The sequence below is a fragment of the Acomys russatus genome, chromosome 16 (genome assembly GCF_903995435.1).
Source record: "Acomys russatus chromosome 16, mAcoRus1.1, whole genome shotgun sequence".
In the NCBI taxonomy this organism is placed as follows: domain Eukaryota; kingdom Metazoa; phylum Chordata; class Mammalia; order Rodentia; family Muridae; genus Acomys; species Acomys russatus.
The window spans coordinates 32,247,198-32,270,222 of NC_067152.1; the positions used below are offsets into that span (position 1 = coordinate 32,247,198).

At 43.5% G+C, this 23,025-nt stretch overlaps 1 protein-coding gene across 1 annotated transcript; it reads right to left on the reverse strand.

Moving 5' to 3' along the window:
- Positions 1-1,889: 1,889 nt before the first annotated feature.
- On the reverse strand, positions 1,890-22,641 carry Ccdc47 (coiled-coil domain containing 47). Its single transcript, XM_051158890.1, has 13 exons — positions 22,425-22,641; positions 19,815-20,083; positions 18,088-18,195; positions 17,042-17,216; positions 14,883-15,004; positions 14,581-14,646; positions 10,749-10,850; positions 10,440-10,550; positions 9,070-9,155; positions 7,185-7,243; positions 6,099-6,208; positions 5,719-5,886; positions 1,890-3,101 (listed from the first exon to the last, which is right to left on the reverse strand). Exons 2-13 carry the CDS (start codon positions 20,076-20,078, stop codon positions 3,021-3,023), a joined length of 1,452 nt encoding a protein of 483 aa, XP_051014847.1. The 5' UTR covers positions 20,079-20,083; positions 22,425-22,641; the 3' UTR covers positions 1,890-3,020.
- Between the last annotated feature and the right edge of the window lie 384 nt (positions 22,642-23,025).

Below are 23,025 nucleotides of genomic sequence, written 5' to 3' on the forward strand. Positions count from 1 at the left end.
AGTAATGCTGCAGGTGATGATGGAAGCCATAGAGGGGAGTGTGGTTATTGAGGGTGTGGCCTTGAGATATTAGAACCCTTCCCCTCCTATCTGTTCGCTCCCTGGCCACTATAAGGGGAGCGGTTTTGCTCCACCACAGGCTGCTTCCCCTGTACAAGAGGGGCTGGAGAGATGGCTCAGCGCTTAAGAGCACTGACTGCTCTTCCAAAGGCACCAAGTTCAATTCCCAGCACCCACATGGCAGCTCACAACTGTCTGACACCCTCACACAGACATACATGCAGGAAAAACACCAACACACATAAAATAAAAATAAATAATTAAAGAAACTGTAATCCCAGGGCTGGAGAGAGATGGCTGAGAGGTTGAGAGCACTGACTGCTCTTCCAAAGGTCCTGAGTTCAATTCCCAGCAACCACATGGTGGTTCATAACCATCTAGAATGAGATCTGGTGCCCTCTTCTGGTGGGCAGGCCCACATGCAGGCAGAACATCGTGTAAGTAATAAATAAATCTTAAAAAAAGAAACTAATCCCATCTTCTCCTATTTGGAGCTTATTATCTATCTCAGCTATTTCCTCCCAGTGATAGGAAGCTGACTAACATGGGGAGCTCACTAGTAACACTGTGTCTAGAGTGGGCGGGTACGGTGGCACACACATTTCATTCCAGCACTCAGGAGGTCGGGACAAGCAGATCTCTTAGTCCAAGGACAGCCTGGTTTACATAGTGAGTTCCAGGCCAGTCAGCACTACAGTGAGACCCTGTCTTAAAAAAACACAAAATTAGGCCGAGAGATGGTGGTGTATGCCTTTAAACCCAGATCTCAGGTGGCAGAGGTAGGCAGATCTCTGAGTTTGAGGACCACTTGGTCTACAGAGCTAGTTCCAAGATAGCCAAGGCTGTATAAACAAACCTTGTCTTAAAAAAGAAAACAAAACAAAAAGGGGGCTGGAGAGATGGCTCAGAGGTTAAGAGCACTGACTGCTATTCCAGAAGTCCTGAGTTCAATTCCCAGCAACCACATGGTGACTCATAACCACCTATAATGAGATCTGGTGCCCTCTTCTGGCCTGCATGTGTACATGCAGCCAGAGCACTGCATATATAATAAATCTTTAAATAAACAAAAAGTAATTACAAAAAACAAACAAACAAAAAAAAAAAATGAAACAAACAAAAAACAACGGTACAGTGGTGTGTGCAGTATTCCCAGCACTCAGGAGGCTGAGGCAAGAGAATTCATGAGTTTGACTATGGCCACTTGGCCTATATATAGTAAGACGCTTTCTGAAACAGAACTATCAGGACTTTAGAATATAAAATACTCCAAAAGTATTAAGTGGTAACTATAAAGGAATATTCAAGGCTGATGCTTTTGAAGGAGAACCATTTTAGTGCTAACTTTTAATAAAAAAAGCTTCCCTTTGGGTACACATGTTCTCATAGGACAGCTCCAAAAAGTCAAGGCGGCACGCTCAGATTTTGTCAATCAGTTTAATACATGTCATAGGTAGTTCATATGAATGCTTAAATTACAAAATTAGCTGCCACGGTCCGAATGTACGGGACTTTAAGAAAGCTTGTATTACTCAAAAGATAATTAAGCACATAAGTTTTGATTCTAAAATGTATTTTAAAGATTTGTAAAATAATGTTAAGTCTAGAATCATATGGCCTCAAAGGATTCGATTTTGTGTTATTTTTAATAACTTAAACTTGTGAACTGTTAAAAAGCATTACACTTGTATATCCCAGTACATACATGTCTGTTAACCTAGACAAAGCCACATGAAAAACCCCATATAATTCACAAGGCAACAGCACACACTGTTTTCACCGCAACTCATCGTTTCTGTGTCAGAACACAGAACATCAACAAAAACCCACTGCCCGCCGCCCCCAGCAAAAAAACCCTAACAACCCTTTCCCATCCCAAACAAAAATTACCTGGTACAAGCAGTGAGTTAAAAATGCTTTCTCAGTAGGAAGCATTTATAAAATGCAGAGATCTCAACAAGCCAAATGCTTATGCAGAGGGCTCTCCCCTCATGAGGCAGACCAAACTCGGAATCACCTAAGAAAGCTCGCTTTTGAAAAGCATACTTGTGCATATCAATGGTTATCTGTTACAAGAAAGTACATACCAGCCTTGTGGACAAGAGAAAAGCAGACGGAGAGGCCAAAGTGCACTCGTCCGTACGACAGAGAACAGCTTCCCCGAGAACACTCATCGGGGCTGCAGCAACCAAGAAAACCATTGTGACCTCACAGAGACCAGCGATCTGCCCGCGGCTGCTGGAGCTAGGTGAAGCAGTTCATGTTGTCATGCATTTTTTACTCAGGAAAAATAAACACACAATGACTTCCAATTCAGCACTCAAGGAGAAACTGCGCCTGTACGACCTACCTCTAGAACCTTCCATGAACTTACAGTGCCCTAACACCTAGGTCTCCTCCTACAATACTGTCACCAGCACCACCCACATACAAAATATTCACTGGGCTACGTCCTAAGTCTCTGAAATTCATCATCACATACAGTGTTCTAGATTCTTTCCCCCCACAAGTTTAATGTGGACACAGAAAAAAAACAAGCAATGTGTATTGTGCAGTTTCCAATAGTTACTCTTGGAATCTTGGTTTAGAGTCAGTCTCCATAGTTTTCTAATCTCGCAGTTTAAACAAAAAGCAACAACCTATCTAGAAATTGCATGATCGCTCTTCGAACACCAAAGTAAAGCACTGATGATTCATGTTATAATTTAAAAATATTTTAAAACTACACATACTTTATAACCATTCCTCTTATAAAATAATCAAAATAATTTGATCATCTGGAAGGAGATAAATGAAAGAGCCCTTCCAATGTGTCCACAACCTCTGCAGAACTCCAAGAAAAGAGGAGAGGATCAAATAAGGATTTCTCAGTCACCAGAAGTACTCGAACTTGAAGGGAGAAACGGACTCGTGCTTTTCCCGTTTCCTGTGGACGCAGACCTCTGGGGCGAAGGGCGAAGTTACATGGCTTTCACTTTGATTTGTTTCATTTTCATTTGTTTCTTCTCCAACTTCTTTTGTTCTCTCCTCAGAGCAGCTTCCTGTGAAACAGGAACGGGGAGAGAAAGATCCAAATTAAGCTCCGAGCACTCACTGAAAAGGCGCAGGGACTGGAGAACCGGCTTGGTAGTTAGAGCTCACGAGGCTCTTGTGGAAGACCCAAGTTCTGTTCAAAGCACACGCCAGGTGGCTCACAACTGCCTTTAACCCCAGCTCTGAGAGACCTGATGCTTCTGATATCCACGGGCCCCTCTACTCACCCATATTATCACACAAAACCCTTTTTGGGAGTGGGGGTAGAGGGAAGTTTGACAGGGTCCGCCTGCCTCTATCTCCTGGGTGCTGGAATTAAAGGTGTGCATCACTAGGCCTGGCCTTTTATTCAAAGTCCTGGTCTTGCAAACAACACAGAGAACATTCTTGAAGATACTTATAAGAATAATTGCAAGCCAGGCATGATCATACACCAATCCCAGCATTTGGAAGCCTGAGGCAGGAGGATTGCACTTTGAGGCCATCCTTGGCTTCATAGTTAGTTCCAGGCCAATCTGTGCTATGAGACATTGTTTTCAAAGACAAAACAAAAACATTGCCAATTCATATGTTGATGAAACATGTCAAAGATAATTACGTTTGTTTGTTTTTGTTTTCAAGACAGGATTTCTCTGTGTAACTCTGGCTGTCCTGGACTCGCTTTGTAGACCAGGCTGGCATTGAACTCACAGTGGTCTGCCTGCCTCTGCCTCACAAGTGCTGAGATCAAAGGCATGTGCCACCATACTTGGCATTAAATCTTAGAAATACCACTATACTCAATGGTTCTGCATTGTGTGTTTTTCTTTTCTTTGAGACAGGTCTTACTAAGTTACCCACATTGACCGTTAATTCAACACCCACTCTTCCTTAAAAGGTAACATTCTCATTATTTAGCCATTGCTAACCTAGAAAGTGCTATTAAGACCAGGCATGGGGCTAAAGAAATGGCTTAATGTTTAAAAGTACTTGGGACTCTCCTGGGGGACTGAATTTGGCTCCTAGCACCCACACCAGGTTAGTGCACAACTTCCTATAACTCCAGCTCCAGCTTTAAGGGAATTCACACCCTCTTTGGGCATTTCTTATGCATATATCCATAAGCAGACATATTATTAAAACTAAAATCAGGCTGGAGAAATGGCTCAGTGGTTAAGACACCTGCTACTCTTGCAGAGGACCTAGGTTTGGTTCCCAGCACCCATATGGTAGCTCATAACCATCTCTAACTCCAATTCCTGAGGATCCAATGCCACCTCTGGCTCCCACCAGCACCAGAAAATGGTGCCCATGTACACATAGATGTACGCAAAGCATACAAATAAATCATTGTTTTGGCCAGTGGTGGCACACGCCTTTAATCCCAGCACTCGGGAGGCAGAGGCAGGCAGATCGCTGTGAGTTTGAGGCCAGCCTGGTCTACAAAGTGAGTCCAGGACAGCCAAGGCTAATAAAGAGAGACCCTGTCTCGAAAAAAAAACCCAAAAAAACAAAAAAAACCCCCTGTGTTTTGTTTGTTTGTTTTTTGAGACAGGGTTTCTCTATGTAGCCCTGGCCTTCCTGGAACTCACTCTTTAGACCAGAATGGCCTCAAACTTTTAAAAATCTGCCTGCCTCTGCCTCCCAGCTACTGGGATTAAAGGCATGAGCCACCACTACTGGCAACACAAATCTTTAAAAAACAAAACAAAACAAAACAAAACTTTTCATAAAAGCCAGAAATTAGGGCACTGGAGAGATGGGTCAGGGGTTAAGAGCAATGACTGTTTTCCCAGAGGTCCTGAGTTCAATTCCCAACAACCACATGGTGGCTCACAACCATCTATAACGTGATTTGATGCCCTCTTCTGGACTGTAGGTGTTACATGGAGGCAGAGCACTGTATACATAATAAATAAATCTTTAAAAAAATTTTCTGATTTCAGCCGGGTGCAGTGGTGCACACCTGTAATCCCAGTACTCAGGAGGCAGAAGCAGGAGGATCTCTATGAGCTCAAAGCCAGCTTTATCTACAAAGCGAGTTCCGACAGCAAAGACTACACGAGAAACCCTGTCTCTAAACAAACCAAACCAAACCAAACAAATTCCCCATTTCTTTCTAATTGTTTGGTCTGAAATGGGACTGCATTGGGAAAAGAGGGTAATTCAGTCATTTTCCAGGTGCACAAACTCAACTTAGTATGGAATACAGTGCTGTCAAGTGACAACGTATCCCAGACATTGAAAACTATCAAGCTTTTAGCGTGTGCACATTTCTGCACAGGACTACCACAGACGACAGTATGGTACAAACAGGCATCTGGACCACTCAACACAGGACCGCTTTGGGGACTCTCACAAAACCTCAACCAAGGAGCTATAGGCAAGTAAGGAAAGCTGAGAGCAGAACAGTCTTCCAGGGCAGAGCTCAGCAGCTGGTTACCCAATACCAAATGGTCAGCCCAGGACACGTGCACGCAAGTAACACACACAGCACACAGCGGCAGCAACAAAGACAAGGAGGCCATGAATTTGGACGAGAGCTGTGGGGAGAAGCTAGGCACATGGGAGGCTTGGGGGGAGGAAAAGGAAGGGGAGATGATTACACTGGGAACAGCAGCCAGCGCCTCGCCTCAGGGGCCTCACCTCCAGCCGGCGCTGCTTCTCAGGGTCCTCCTCGTTCATGATGCGCTCCTTCTCGGCTCTTTTCTTCTCTTCACGCCGAGACTGTGCAGCCTCCTGTCTCTGCACGTGTGTTAGCTTCAAAAAGTTCTCTTCCACTCGAGCACGGTTCTTGTCTGCTTTTTGCTTACCCTTCCCCAGGAAACAAAGTCTTCATTGGAAGCCCATTTCCATCCCACAGGAGAAAACCCCACTTAGCACTCTTTGGTAAAACTACTCCCTTTGGCATTTTCAAGTCAACTAGTAAAGACTTGGTCACTGCAGTCGCTGACAGCTGCTGCCCATGGGGTCGGGGGAGCCAACAGTAAAAGGTGCCAGTTTGTAAGAAAGGCCTAGGGACTTACTTCTCTGTTGAGTCGGAACTTTTTGGCTTTATCGATAGAATAAATCACCATGTTCATCAGGGGTAACAGAGCCTCCATATCCTTTGGGTACGTGTTACCTGAGCCAGGCACTGGAAAACACAAGCAACAGCGCCATTAGTTCTTCTGAATTGGCAATCCTTCCTTCTTTCTTTCGTTCTTTCTTTTTTGTTTGTTTGTTTTGTTTTTTGAGACAGGGTTCTCTGTGTAGTGTTGGCTGTCCTGGACTCGCTTTGTAGACCAGGCTGGGATTAAAGGTGTGCGGCGCCATCCCTGGCCACAGTCTTTCTTTCTAAATGCTAATAGACTAGCTCCTTGGAGGAGGAACCCAGAAATCAATAAGGAAAAATGAGGTCAACAATACTTCAGTTTTAAGGTTATTATTTCAGAGGCTGGGCGTGGTGGAACACACCTTCAATCCCAGCACTCAGGAGGCAGAGGCAGATAGATCTCTGTGAGTTAAAGGCCAGCCTGGTCTACAAAGTGAGTCCAGGATAACCAAGGCTACACAGAGAAACCCTGTCTTGAAAAGCAAAACAAAACAAAACAAAACAAAAAAACAAACAAAATAAGCAAGCAAAGAGTTATTATTTTAGAAGGAAAAACAATCTCAAAAACATTTCAGAGATGGGGCTGGAGAGATGGCTCAAGAGGTTAAGAACACTGGCTGTTCTTCCAAAGGTCCTGAGTTCAATTCCCAGCAACCACATGGTGGCGCATACCCAATGCCCTCTTCTGGCCTGCAGGCACATATGCAATACAGAACACTAAAAAAAAAAAAAAAAAAAAATCAAGCCAGGCATCATCATACTTAGCTTTAATCCCAGCACTTGGGAGGCAGAGGCAGGTGAATTGCTATGAGTTTGAGGCCAGGCTGGTCTACAAAAATAGTCCAAGACAGCCAAGGCTACACAGTGAAACCTTGTCTCAAAAAACCAGACACACACACACACACACACACACACACACACACACACACACACACAAATAAATAAATAAAAACTTAAAAAAAAATTAAAAATTTCAGAGAAAACAAAGAATTAAACAGACAGGACCCAGAACACTTACCATTAAGTGTAAACAGTAGTGTCCTCTTAGTGTCGGGCAGCTTTAAAGGCTGACCTTCCCTGTCATGAAAGAGAAGTCTGTTTAAAGAGAACGGCAGAAAGGCACTTTGCGTGTATGTGAGCCACTCATCTGTCTGAGTTGGGCAAATACCTGCAAACAGCACTGCATGCACTGTGTACCTCCCGTCACTGGCGCCTGAAGGAGCTCGTGGATCATCTTGACCACTTGGTGCTAATTTGAACCCCTCCAGTGATGTTTCTAGTGGGCAAGATATAGTCCCTCTCACCCAGGGAGCCAGAAATGTACCTATATTTAAGTATGAGACCATATTTTAAATACTTTTGCTTATGCTTTTTAATTTCTAATTTTTTTTTTTCGAGACAGGGTTTCTCTGTGTAGCCTTGGCCATCCTGGACTCACTTTGTAGACCAGGCTGGCCTCAAACTCACAGAGATCCACCTGCCTCTGCCTCCCGAGTGCTGGGATTAAAGGCGTGCGCCACCACGTCCGGCTAATTTCTAAATTTTTATTTATTTTTATGTCTGAGTGTTTGGGCTGTGTGTGTGTGTGTGAGCGCGCGCACTGTCTGGAGTTAGAGTGGTTTTTAGCCTCCACTCAGGAGCTGGGAACCAATTCCTGGGCCTGGGTTTTCTGCATGAGCAATACACTCTTACCCACTGAGTCACCTCTCCAACCCCCAATTTTCACTGGTTTTTGTTGGTCATTATACTCTAAAAGTTGAGGTATACAGTGTAACAATTACTTAACAGCACTTCCATTGTTTCAGGTATAACAAGAGTCTAAAGATTGTTGCCTGTGGAAAAGGCTATGTGTGCTACATGCAAATACTATGTCACTTTATGTAAGAGAAGCAAGCATCCTGAGGGTTAGGTAGAGTGGTGGTTAGCCAACCAACAGTCCTTCATGGATTTGGAGCAAGCACTGTTTATAAACTTGTTCTGTCACAGTCATTACAAATTTTGACTATCAAACAATCTACTTCTGCCCCACTCCCAACAAAAGGCTTAACAAAAGCTACAATGTAATACTTTGTCCCTGGTGCTGTGACCAAATTTTAGCAAGGCAAGGACACAGTATCATCTAGAAGCATAAGAACCCGAACAATCTCCACAGGCAACTAAAATCTAGAGTACACTTTTGTTGCTGCTACTCTTATTCTGGCACTGGGAAAAGAACCCACAGTTCCTAGAATGTGTGTGGCTGGTAGAGTCTCACTGTGTCACTGACTGACCTAAACCTCACAATATAAACCAGGCTGGAATGGGAGATCTCTCTGTTCCTGCCTCTGAAAGCTGAGACCCAATGCCTGTGCCACTACACCTGGTCCAGAATGGCTTTTAACTGTACTCAGCCCCATAGCCTATGAGAGTAGCCTGAGACTAACAAGTCAGGTCAGATCCAGCTCCCTATCAGAAGCACATTTAGTTAAGCTTCCCAGAAACCGCCTGAAAATTCAATGAACAAACCCAAGCCCAAACGCTGAAGCATGTACACCTGAACAATACTGCTATAAAACCAGAAACTATAGGTACTGTCATCTAACGACACACCCAGTTATTCAAGAAGTGAAGAGAGAAAGGGAGTAAATATAAAATACATACATTTGCAATCAAAGTCAAAGATCACAAATTAAAGATGGCACAGGGTGTACCAGCTGCAATTTCTTAGCACCAGCCTTCTTTCTGAGCCTCCCCAAGTAAGTGATACAAACATGCTCCAGTCACTTCCCATGATGCACTTGGTAGGAGGGCACTCATTATCAGCATCCCCGTCTCACTTGGTAAGGAACTGCAGAGGTACCTTGTGGTGTTCCAACAAAAAACTAATATGGAAAATGAATTTTAATATTTTCTTTCATACGTACTCTTGCATAATCTTTGGACCAGAGAACTGGTCTGAAAAATGAACAGATTCAATCTTGTCAGCATAGTGTGTTAGAAAGTGAACCATCTGAAAAGAAAGAAAAAAAGAATATTATCTAGAGTTTGGTGCATTTCCAAGTTTTCATAGATATTCACCTTTTAATCCTTACTTTTACAAAATGTCACTTAGACTAAAACACTTTTTTCTTTTATTTTTAATACTTTTATCTTAAAAAAAAAAAAAAGGGCAGGGGGAGTTATCTAATGAAGCCTTTCCCTTCCTCTTAAAAGAAATGGTTCTCAGCAGCCAGCCACCCCGCAGCCTTGGCCTCTGCCATTACAGGGTCACAAGTGCCCACCCTTGTGTGCCCATCCTTACTTATACAAACTAAATCTCAAGAGTGACTAAAGGACACCATCAAAGGACTAAAGCTATAATCCTAAAAATAAATAAACAAACTAAGCAAACAAACAAACTTGAAAGTTGGCTTAGAGTGGTGGTACACACCTTTAATTTTAGCATTTGGGGGATAGAGGCAGGCAGATCACTTTGAGCTCCAGGCCAGCCAGGGATACACAGTGAGACTCTATCTTAAAAAACAAGAGTCTTGAAAGCTTAGATTAAAAGTCATTAGTTCTTTAGAGAGAATTTTTTATTTTAGTGTGTGAATGTGAGTGTGTGTGCACATGCGTGCTGTGCACCTTGGGAAGGCAGAAGAGGGAGTCATATCCCTCAAGGTGGAGTTCAGGGACACTGCTTGCTGAGCAGTCCCCTGGACTGACAGCCCGCTATCTACCAGTATGAAGGAGGACTGTCAATCGCAGCTAATGCACAGCACAAGAGGGCCCAGCTGAGGGAGACCCACCCACCGTCTCAACAGCAGAGCAGACGCGCCTCATTAGAATGCGGGTGTTGTGCTACTGTTTCTAGTACAGTCAACAGCTGTGTTCACCCAGTTGACCCACATCAGTTATGACTATAAACATCACAGAAAACGTTTGTCATGAATCATCTATAGTCACAGCTTATTTTATTTACCTGTTGTTTCAAAGGATAAAATAAAACAGTATTGATTTGTTTGTTTTTTGAGACAGGGTTTCTGTGTAGCCTTGGCTGTCCTGGAACTCTTTGTAGACCAGGCTGGCCTTGAACTCACAGAGATCTGCCTGCCTCTGCCTCCCGAGTGCTGGGATTAAAGGCGTGCGCCACCGCCGCCTAGCCCAGTATTGATTTTTAATTATTTACTTTTTGAAGACAGTCTCTCGCTGTACAACCCAGCCTGGGCGGGGACTCATGATGCTCTTGCCTCAGCCTCTAGAGCAGCTGCCATGACCGCCATGCACGGCTGCACATGGCCTTTCCAGTGTTTACCTTTGTATCCATCATCCCCTCTGTGACCTCTCCCATTTCTGACAGAATGGCCAAAGAGTCTGGCAGTCCATACTTCGCTCCAGACTTAGGTTTATCACTACAAAATTCACTCTGGAAGAAGAAATTGAAAACATGAAACATGGTTATTTTATTATACAGTTTTTCCCAAAATGCTAGGAATGCAGAACCTGTTTTGAAGTGGGACTTAACATCTGAGAGACAGAAGAACTGTGCTGTCCTATAAAGCCGAACTTCCTTGTGTAATGAGGCAGTTTCGACAAACGCTTACATTAGAGCAGCGCGACATACCAGGTCCTGCATCTCTTTCTGCAGCCGCACCAAAGCTTTGCGAGTGCCCACAGCAAACACATACGTGTCCATGTCCTCATCATTCATGGTAACTTTTATTTGCTTTAAAAAGAGAAAAAAAAACAAGACTCACTTGTTGGGTTCTATAGTGGGTAGATTTCTAAATAGCCCCAAAGAATTTAGCCTTCTCCTATATAGATTTTCCATTTGAGCAGGGTTCATGGATATAATGGCAGAAGATTCCTAATTAGTTGATTTCAATTAACAAAAAGGGCACCATCTTGGGTATAACACATAATCCGGCAAGTTATTAAAAGTAACTGGGCTGCTGGGCGTGGTGGCGGTAAGCCTTTAATCCCAGCACTCAGGAGGCTGAGGCAGGTGGATCTCTGAGAGTTTGATGCCAGCTTGGTCTATAAAAGTGAGTCCAGGACAGCCAAGGCTACACAGAGAAATCCTGTCTCAAAACAAACAAACAAACAAAGTAAAATAAAATAAAAGTAACTGGGCCACAGCTGAAGAGGAAACATCAAGGAAGAGGGATGGGTTATGAGGCCCTCCAGGACCTGAGCAATTCCCAGTTGGCAGTCACAAGAAAATAAGGACCTATACATACAAGAAACATACAAAAACCTGAATGAGCCTATAAAGAAGGAAACGCAAGTCTTGCTCACACTATTTCTAGCCTTGTGGACCTAAGGAGAGGATCCAGATCCAGATAAGCTACACTGGATCACTCAGGCACCGACACTGTAAGATAATAAATGGTGCTGGCTTTCTTTGTTTTGTTTTTCTCCTTCAGTCTTTGTTTTTGAGACAGTCTCAAAAAAAACAACCCCTCCCCACCCCGCCCCTTACGGGCACGGGAATATATTACAGGCACGGAAATATATGCCTTTAATCCCAGCACTCAGGAGGCAGATGCAGGAAGATTTCTGTGAGTTTGAGGCTGTATCTACACAGTGAGACTGTTTCAGATAAATAGAAGAAGACTATTTCTATCCTATGTATATGGTGTTTGCCTGCGTGCATATCTGTGTACTGTGTGTGGGCAGCACCTCAGAGACTAGAAGAGAGTACTGGACTCCCTAGAACAGACGGTTATGAGCCTGGTGTTGGTTCTGGGAATCAAACCTGGGTACTCTGGAAGAGCAGTCAGTGCTCTCAATTTCTGAGCCATTTCTACACTCCCAAATGACACTGAAGTTTTTGTGTTTTGTTTTTTAGGTTTTTGAGATAGGGTCTCTCTATGTAATAGCCCTGGCTGTCCTGGACTCACTTTGTAGACCAGGCTTGCCCTCGAACTCAGATTTCCGCCTACCTCTGCCTCTGCCCCCGAGTATTGGGATGCAGCCATGTGCCACCGTGCCTGGCTCTGAATGGTGCTGTTTTAAGCTGTTCAGTTCTGTGGCAATTTGTTATGAAGAAACACAACACCAATATAGGTTCATACTAAGTGGTCAAGTAAAAAAGTCAGCAGGAAATAGGATCCAACTGGACAGTGTGACATACAAATTATATCTGGGTTTTGTCTCAGATTCCTGGCACAGAGCTAAGTCCTTTAGTCTGTGTTGGTATTTACCAGGAATCCCTGCCTGTCGGCCTGAGTTTGTACTAACGTAAAGCCTCCGTAGACCGGGGCTGATCGCGAGAGGAAGCAAACGCTGGGGGGAGAATATGGAGCCCTGCTCTACAGAAGCCCTTGAACCACGTCCCAAAGCTTCCGCACCTGTCAACTGTGAATTTACTAAAAGATGGGATGGTTGGAAAAAATAAGGAAGCTGCACACAACTCCTTCCCTTTTCCCACAGTGTCTTGCTTTGTAGCTCTGGGCAGACTGGAGCTCGCCATGTAAAGCAGCTTGTCCTGGAACACACAGAGCCCCACCTGCCTGATTCTTCAGTCCTAAGATTAAAGCCACTTGCCATCACTGGCTACTGCTGAGTGTGTCCTGAGTAAGTTAGGAAGTGTAAGCAAAGGTTTCCCTTGAATTCTGTGAGTCATTCTAATAAACCTGGAGGGGAGGAGGTGAGAACCCTCGATTCATAGGTGTCTATGGTCTGGATGGTCTGGGTTTGCAACGCCTTCAGAAGCAGGGACACTGGGGGCCTGAACCTTTCAACCTGTGGGGCCTGAAGCTAATTATCAGAACTGACTTGTTGGATCGCAGCTGGTATTTAGAAAATCTAAGAACCAGTCAGTGTAAAAACATTCTTACACAAGTAAATAATTCTTAGTATTCTGCACAGGGACAGACAATATTATAAACCTAAAATGTAGGCTATGGGAAAACATGTTTCTAGTTGTACTAATTGTAATTCTTAATGGTTGGGCCAAATTCTTAGTATGTGGAAGGGAAATGTGGTACTAGAGACAGATGGCTTCATGGTTAAGAGCACTTGCTGCTCTTGCAGAGGACACAGGTTCAGCACTCAGCACAGTAGCTCATAACCCCCTGTAACTCTAGTTCCACGAGGTCCAACACTCTTTTCCGACCTCTTTGGACACACATGTAGGACACAGACATACATGCAGGCAACACACATGCATAAAATTTAAAAATACTTTTCAAAAAGGGGGTCCCAGGGTTCTAATGAAGGGAAAGACCTGGTAAATGGTAGCTGAATTAAAATATTTTTTTCCTCTTCTTCTGTATTACAAGAAATTATAAAAGCAATAAGCAGGATTTTTAATAGACTCTAGGAAAAAAAATAAAAGCAAATAATAACAATCCTGTCTGAGGGTATCTCTCCTCGGCAGAGAGGCAGGGAACATTTTTGACAGGGAACACAGTTTGTAGAATAATGTTAACTTACTAAATGAAAGATGGGGGTTGGAAAGATGGCTCAGTGGTTAAGAGCCCAGCCGTTACGAGTTCTTCCAGAGGCCCTGAGTTCAATTCCCAGCAACCACGTGGTGGCTCACAACCATCTATAATACAATCTGGTGCCCTCTTCTGGTATGCATGAAGACAATGTACATATATACATAAAATAAGTAAATCTTTAAAATAAATAAATAAACGAAAGACAATACACTCAATACCTAGATTGTGATGTGACCTCTTTCAACCAAAATCCATCATTTGAAGTAAAAATATTTGATAAAAAAATGACAAGCAGTGGTGGCAGTCATTTACCCCAGCACTGGGGAGGCAGAGGCAGGTGGGTCACTGTGAGTTTGAAGCCAGCCTGGTCTACAGAGGGACTTCCAGGGAAGCCAGGAAACCCTGCCTAAAAACAAAAACAAAAACAAAAACAAAAAAAAGAGAGAAAGAGAAAACAAAAATAAAAACAAAGAAACAAACCCTAAGACAAGCAAAATGAACTTTGAGACAAAACCCAATGTTTCTCACAGGGATGGAGAGATGGCTCAGAACGTGCTGCTTGCTATGCGAGACTGATGGCCTGAATTTTACTACCCAGACCCCAAGATGTAAGGAGGGAATTGACCCCCAAAAGTTGTCCTCTGACCTCCACACATGTGCCCTGGTATGCACATGCCCACATTTACACAGATAGATAAGTTTTAAAAAATAAAAGTATTCACAAGGAGAGCTGGATTCTAGGGCACACAGCGCAGACAACTGTTCTCTCTAGCAAGGCTGAGCCAGCTGTTATACGTGGTGAGAGATATCTCCTTCTCTGCAGAACCACGTGGAGGCCGCCCAACAGCTGACAACACAAAAGACCATGATCTGCTTAGGCAAAAAAGCATCAAATTTTCTGGCATGGACACCGACTGCCAGGAGTTCCAAACACAATCCAAGCAGGAATGGAATAGCTAAGAAAATAATTCGACTGGTCCCAAGAACACCAGCAGGAGCACTTACCACTTGGTCGCTCACTGGCCTCATCATTCGGGCCAGGACATTAAGCAAGTCTTGCCTCTTAAGGAACTGAAAAAAAGGAGAGGAATTAGTCATTACCTTGCAGCTTACACTTACAGAAGAGCCTTGGCGGGGACTCAAACGCTTCATTTGTCAACCAGTAGAAATATAGTATTTATTATTATATATTATTATTTTAAATCAAACAAGGATGAATGAAGCACTGAATTTAGATTAGTAATCACATCTACCAAAAAAAAAAAAAGGCAGGGAGGATCCATGTTGGAGCATGAGCCCCTACTTACCCGCAGCTGGATGAGCATGCCCTCACAGCACACCCGACCAGAACACCACAGGTTATAGATGTGCTCATTCTCCTGATTCAACTTCCCTGTGCTTGTGGCTTCTTTGTTAGTTCCATCATCCCCTAGGAGGGAAAGCACTGAATCTGACTCACTGCATTTTGGAGCACTTTAGGGGAGCAATGCTCTGCTCTCACAGAACCTCCTTTGAAAGGGATTAAAGGATCGGCACTGTTGCTTTTACTTCGGCATTATTTTACAGGCTGCATGCCTCAATAGGTTTGATGGATACATTTGTCATCTGCTTCATCAACTTTAAGTCATCTAGTTTTGAAGACATACTCAGTGTCATCTCTCAGCCAAACATCTTCAGAACAAGGTTTGTATAAGACTGGATTTTCTGAATAAGCTTCATTAATTCCAATTACTTCTGACAGAGTAGAGTTCAACGGCAGTTTCCACATATTTCAAATCACCAAAATCATTATTTTATTTCAATGTTATACCAACTTCAGGCAGACTACAGCAAGCTCCCAAAGTTTCCTGTGTAAAATTACTGATTTCCACTGTTCCACCATTTTATGTTGCTATCCATTCGTTTCTGTGACGTTATGCAGAGAGCAGAGAGAATGGGACCTGCCCCTGCTCCCGGGGCACACCAGGCACCAGGGCGGTGGGCGGGCAGGCGACAGAGATACAGACAGGTTCTTGTCATCTGCTAGGCTAGGTGTGCTGGGCGCTGAAGGTTGCTGCACAGGCTAGTACAGGTGGGGCTTCCTTTTACTCTTAAAACTCTTTATTGTCTCCATAAAAAAGTTAGGGATTCTGGCATGAAGAAGAGGGAGGGCAATGAGCCAAAGAAAGCTTCCCCCCACCACTACCCCAAGTTCCCTGATCAAAAAACACCCCATAAAACTCTGGAACAGGGAAGAGAGCATGGGCTGGTAATAGGAATAGTTTAATATAGTCCAGTAACCTGGTTGTAATTTAACCCTTTAGATAGGTTTTAACACAAGTTTCCTTCTTAGAAAAAACAGAAACTATATCCAATTAGCATGTTGCAACAAATAGCAACTAAAAAAATAACGTGTGACAAAAAGGAGGAAAAAGAAGAGGAGGAGGAGGAAGAAGAAAAGAAAGAATATTTGAGGCCCAACTTGGTGGTGCATGCCTTTAATTCCCATACTAGGCAGGCAGAGACAGGAGTATCTCCATGAATTTGAGGCAAGCTTGACCTACAAAGCAAGTTCCACGCTGGTCAGGATTACACAATGGACCAGCAAGATGGCTCAGGTGGTGAAGGCATTGGCTGCCAAATCTAAGACCTGAATCCTGGGACCCACACGTGGGAAGAGAGAACTGACTCCCTCAAGTTGTTTTCCCTGCTTACGCTATCTGTCACAAGCATTCCTGCCCACTACCAATAAATAGCAAATTAAATTTAAAAACAACTAAAAAAATTAAAACAACCAAAACAATGGATGTAAAATATATTCTACAATGTGTGTGAAGAGTAAAATGGACAGGAGCGTCTCACTAACGAGAGCTAAATGCTAAGTGAGCTACCCACTCTATAGACTGGTGTATGTCGCATCTATGGGATGAAAATCAAAGCATCCAGCCGGGCGTGGTGGCGCACGCCTTTAATCCCAGCACTCGGGAGGCAGAGGCAGGCGGATCGCTGTGAGTTCGAGGCCAGCCTGGTCTACAAAGCGAGTCCATGATGGCCAAGGCTACACAGAGAAACCCTGTCTCAAAAAACCAAAAAAAAAAAAAAAAAAAAAAAAAAAAAAAAAAAAAAAAAAAAAGAAAATCAAAGCATCCAAGACTTGAACAAATTGTAAGGGATTTCCCATTTCTAAAAATCAAACAAATTATTTTATCCAACTACCTAAAATGGCAAAGTTTCTTGTTTTAACCTGCATTTTAACATCTTGTTTTTATACTGACTATATCTAAAGCTATTTAGCAATTATACTGCTGACTAATGGTAAACGAGAGCTTATATATTTAATTTACTTATATATAAAACCCAACAAAATGGGACCGTTGGAAAAAACAAATGCATTATAGTTAGCCTTCCATGAAAGCATTTAGATATTGCTGCAGAGGGGATAAACTGTCTGCAGGCAGGTCGATGGACACACATTGACTTAACTTACCCACTAAGGTAAAGTTGCTCTCCAAAAGCTCTCTGTGAGAGTTAAACCAGGCCTGAGCGAGCCGGCTGTTCTTACTCTTCCCAATGATGTAGTTCATGATATAGGCCAGCAGCCCAGTCACCATCAAAATTTCTAGGTAATAACTCTCCCAACTGTTCTGAAGGTGTGCAGGGACCTTAACAAGGAAAAATCTCAGTCAGTGTTGGCTAAGTAATGGATGAAAAATGTCCCTGGCCTCCAAGAGCACAAGGCACAAATGGGCACACTTAACACACATGCAGGAAAACACTCCTACATATAAAATCTTTAAAAAAAAAAAAGTTATACTTTGAAAAATACTTCCATTTTGATCTTCTATGCCAGGTTTTTATTTTGCTAGCTCCAGGCCAGCTTTTTAAAGATTCTTTAAGAAAACGTATAGCAAGACTGTAGAGATGGTTCCATGGTTAAGAGCACTGACTGCTCTTCCGGAGGTCCCGGATTCAATGCCCAGCACCCACATGGCAGTTTACAACTGTCTGTAACTCCGAGATCTGACACCCTCACATAGACATACATGCTGGCAAAACACTTATGCATATAAAACAAAAATAAATATATTATTTTTAAAGAAATGTATAGCTGAGCATGGTGGTGCATGCCTGTAATCCCAGCACGTGGGAGCTAGAGGCGGTGCACCTCTGTGAGCAGGAAGCCATCTTGGGCCACAAAGCCAGAGCTGCTACACCAAGAAACCCTTTCTCAAAAAACAACAACAACAACAACAACAAAAAAGAAAATGTAAAGACAACCAAATATATCAAGCTTGCTGAGTCACTCTCTGAAGTATGCCCAGCCACCCACTTCCTACTACTTGAACCAAGTAAAAGGAGGAGGGCTACACTACAACATGAGAGTTGCTTCATAACAATGATGCTTATCAGAATTCATGTTAAGCCCGTTTTTAGAATGCACTAGAATCCCAACACCCACTGTATGTCATGGACCACAGTTATGGTATTAATGATCTATTGCTTAGTTTGGAATTTAGAGTCTTATGTACTTACATCAACAATTGTTATTGGATCTTTACTTTTGCTAGAAGAGGTATCTGGTTTGTCTTCATAACCCTCAAATTCCTCATCATCATACGGCTCACTTTCAGTATCTCCATCCTACAAAAACAAAACAGACATGTCTACAAATGGTGCCAGCGTTGTGTCTCATTTTGTGGGTAACATTTGTATAGGAAAACATAACTAGCAAGCAACAAGTACAGAACATAGATATAAAATGATTTAGCTAAATACCAAACTTTGAGGTATAAGTTTCAGAAAACTAACATACACGCTAATGATATTTAATAATGCATTTCATATTTGAAATTTGGTAAGAGAGCTGGGCATGGTGGCAAGTGCACTTAATCCCAGAACTTAGGAGGCAGGTAGATCTCTGTGATTTTGAGGCCATTCTGGTCTACATAGCAAGTTCCAGGATAGCCAGGGTTATATAGTGAGACGCTGCCTTTAAAAAAAAAAAAAGGCTGGAGGGATGGCTCAGTGGTTAAGAGCACTGGCTGCTCTCCCAGAGGTCCTAGGTTCAATTCCCAGTAACCACAAGGTGGCTTACAATCATCTATGAGATCTGGTGTCCTCTTCTGGCATGTAGGCAGAACACTATATACATAATAAATCTTAAAAAAAAAAAAAAGATAGGAAGAAAATTTTCTAATAAAATAAACCTTGTTCTTGTTTTCTCATCACTTCTCACTACACATAAAACACTGTGCTGAATATGTTAATTAATTTAATTCTTCAATGTACATGCATAGTAAACATGGCAAAAACAAAAACAGTGAGATCTTTTCTTAAAAACAAAAAAACAACAACAAAAAAAGAGATACTATACAGCATAAATAAATACCTTAATGTTATAAACTTCCAAGATGAGACAAAAACTTTAAAACACTAAAAGAATGATACCACTTACTTTAAAGCCCAAAGTCCTAAAGTCTCATTCGTATATTCCTAATCCTCAGTTTGGATTTGTTTGTTTGTTTAGACAGGTTTTTCTGTGTTGCCTTGGCTGTACTAGACTTGCTTTGTAGGCCAGGCTGGCTTTGAACTCACAAAGATCCGCCTGCCTCTGCCTCCCAAGTGCTAGAATTAAAGGCGTGCATCACCACACCCAGCCTCAGTTTGCATCTTTACTACAGTAACTATAGAAAGCACAATGCTTTAGCAAGGTATGAGGTAGGAACACACCACAAAGTATTTAGAAGAGTTTAGCTGGGTTGTGGTGGCGCAGACCAGCACTAGGGGGGCAGTTTGAGGCTAGCCTGGCCTACAAAGCCAAGTCCAGGACAGCCAGAACTGCAGAGAGACTTTATCTTGAGAGAGAAAGAGACTGGGGGGGAGGGGGTGGGGGGAGCAGGGAGAATAAACTAGAACAAACATGAAGACATCAGAGAGCAAAAGTCTCCATTATATTTGGTTCTTTTGTTTGTTTGAGGAAACCACTAATAATTTTCCATCCTCCCAAATTTCCCAATAGATTGACAATAAGCACCCTACTTGGAGGAGTTAAAGAGGCATATCATAAATTAAAGCACTTGTTGCTCTTTGCAAAGGGCCAGGATTTGGTTCCCAGAATCCACATGGCTGCTCAGTTCCAAAGGACCCGGCACCCTCTTCAGGCCTTCAAGGGGGCACCAGGAGTGCACACATAGTACACTTATATGCAGGCAACACTCATACACACGAAAATAAATCACTCTTAAAAACAAAAACCCTACCTGCGTGTCTGCATCTTCAAAATCTCCTTCCTGGTTTTCATCCTGTCCTTCTAACTCCACAGTGGTCTCATCTTCATCATCCTCTGTGGTTATCACTCGCTGAGGCGATTCCGTGACAGAATCTTCCATGACATCCTCAAACTCAGCAAAGTCATTGTCATCGTATTCTACCATGTCTTCTTCATCCTCGAAATCGTCAAACTTGGCTTCAGAGACTCTCCCGAGCACCAAAAGGACAGCACAGACAGCACAGAAGGCTTTCATGGCACCTTAAAAATAAGCGGTGAGAGACAGTGTGCCGCATATGATTACCACATTTTGTAAATTGTCAGTAATCTACAAACCAGCTAGGTATGGTGGTACGTGCTTGTAATGCCAGTGCTGGGAGGCGGAAGGAGGCCAGCCTTGGCTATACTGAGCTCAAGGCTAGACCAACCTGTAGGCTGACCCTTAATTAAAAACAAAACAATCAGCCGCCATGGTGGCACAGGCCTTTAATCCCAGCACTCAGGGAGGCAGAGGCAGGCGGATCGTTGTGAGTTGGAGGCCAGCCTGATCTACAAAGCGAGTCCAGGACAGCCAAGGCTACACAGAAAAGCCCTGACTCAAAAAACTAAAAAACAAAAACAAAACATCTATTTTTAATGCATAGAAATTCAGCCTAAAGGATAGATCCACTTGAGAGTATTATTCCTGACAGGGTGGTACTAATGGATGTGTGAGGCTATTACTGATGATCAAACTATGGATATAATATCCAAACCATATTTTCTTGTTTATTAAAAATTGTTACAAAAGGGCTGGGCTGACGGGACAGCCCAGTGGGTAAAGGCACTTACCAACAGGCCTAAGGACCTGCGTTTAACCCTTGGGCATAGTGGAAGACAGAACCAAGTTTATAAGTTGTCTTCTGACCTCTCCATGCACACAGTATTACCCCTTCCCCCCCCCCACCCTGCTTTCTGATCCAAATAAATAAATGAATGTAATTTTTTAAATGTTACAAGGGAAACTGGGTATGTAAATTCAAGTTGGTAGAGTGCCTGGGTTGATAGTAGCACCATGGGTGGTACACTCCTGTAATCCCAACACTAGGGAGGCTGAGGCAGTGGGATCAAAGTTCAAGGCCATCTACCCTTACATAGTGAGTTTGAAGTCTATCCAAGCTTTGTGAGAACCTGTCTCAAAAACTCCGAGGGCTGGTGGGACAAGGTCCTTGCCTTTAAAATCCCAGTAACCAGGAGTCAGAGGCAGGCAGATGTCCCAATTCAAGACCAGCCAGGGCTACATAGTGAGCCCCTATATTTAAAAAAGAAAGAAAGATAGATTTACATGGTACAGTGGCTCAATTCTGTAATCCCAGCACCATGGAGCCTGAGTTACGAGTTCCATTGGCTTTCCCTGCCCTGTCCTACACAGTGAGTTTTAAATCAGCCTGCGAGAGTGAGACATTGTCTCAACAACAAAGAGTGTCGTCCACTTTTCAGTTTTTGGAGATAAGGTTTCTCTGTGTAGCCTTGGCTTCCCTGGACCAGGCTGTCCTCAAACTCAGAGATCTGCCTGCCTCTGTCTCCGAATGCTGGGACTAAAGGTGTGCACCTCCACGTCTGGCAACAGAGGTATTTCTAATGTAATTTATATAACCAGACTCCCTTAACGTTAGTTAGGTTAAAAACATCTAACTCAGTTGTGCACTGGCTTTCCTTCTAATAGGAATCCGCTGCGCCTGTCAAACCATTTCCCAAATGCACAACCCTCTGCCATGTCACCCAGCCTCTAGGACTTCTGAAGCAGAAGCCACGAGAATCCAGGCCAGGCAGAAGTCTTGAGTATCTCTAGCAGGTTCCCTCAGTAGTTTCTCGGCACTGCCTCCAGACTTTAAAAACCAGTAAATGGCCGGGCGTGGTGGCGCACGCCTTTAATCCTAGCACTCGGAAGGCAGAGGCAGGTGCGTTCGAGGCCAGCCTGGTCTACAAAGTGATTCCAGGACAGCCAAGGCTACACAGAGAAACTGTCTCAAAAAAAAAAAAAAACAAAACAAAAAAAACAAAAACAAACAAACAAACAAAAAGAAAGAAAGAAACCAGTAAATGTAGCAATCATTGCTTGTCCTTGCGGCTCTTTATGGCATCAATCAAAACGATGAGGTTCCTAAAAATGACACATTGTTGGCTACAAAGTTGCATGTTAGAAACCTTCGGCTAAGGTCGACCCTGGAAGGGGTTGCTTCTGTGAAACCTCTCGTGTCTAGCTAGTCCTACCTCCTAGTAGGTAGATCTAGTGTCTATGCTCCATTTTCCCCCACTACACACCAAGAATTTTCAGATTTTGTCTTACAAGTTGGAATTTGCTCAAAGCCACTAATATGACTCCAAACCCTGCTAAAGCCCAACAGATAATGACCAGGGGGGAAAAATGGACAGAGGTTTAATCTTTTTTTTTTTTTTAATTTAGTAAAGGTAAGTTGCGAGTTTTGGTGCATGTCACTACCGACCAGAATTAAAGGGTTGGTCAGGTGAGAAACAGTACCTGGCTCTGCGGTCAAGAAACTTAGTCACCGCTCGGCCTAGGCTGTACACACCAACTGGCATGTCATGGCCCGCTACCTACCTGCACCCGAGGTTGCAACCCGGCCCGGGCCTCCTGAGGCCACCACCTCCACCCAGCCTGCCTTTGTCTGATCTGTCTTCAGGGAGCAGAGACGTCTGCGGGGCTGCGATGTCACTGAAAAGCCCAGAACAGGTAGCTCAGTCCCCGAACCCCTACTCTTCACGTAGCTTCAGCCGTCCGTTACGTAGATTGCGTACGGCTGGTCTGCGCCTGCGCGCAGCGCGGTGGGGCGGGGCGAGGCCTTAAGGACATCCGCGCGAGGCGAGGCAAGGCTGCTGGGAAAATTACGTAACCCCCGCGGCCCCTGGGCTCAGAACCGCCCTAGCGGAGGCTGGATTTCTCCGGCAGGGTACTGTCAGGTTGACGTCACTTTGATCTGGTGCTCCGGAAGCTAAAGGTGGCCATACTGTCTGGGACCATGTGGTCAGAGGCATGAAGGGAAATGTTACCCAAGTTGGTTTTTTGTTTTGTTTTGTTTTTTTCTTAGGAAGAGTCAACATTCTTACGTAAATGAAGTTTCCGATCCATCAACACCCTTTTATCTTAGGTTTTTTTTTGGGGGGGGTCGGTTCCCAGTCACCTCCGCTGTCTTCATCCCAGA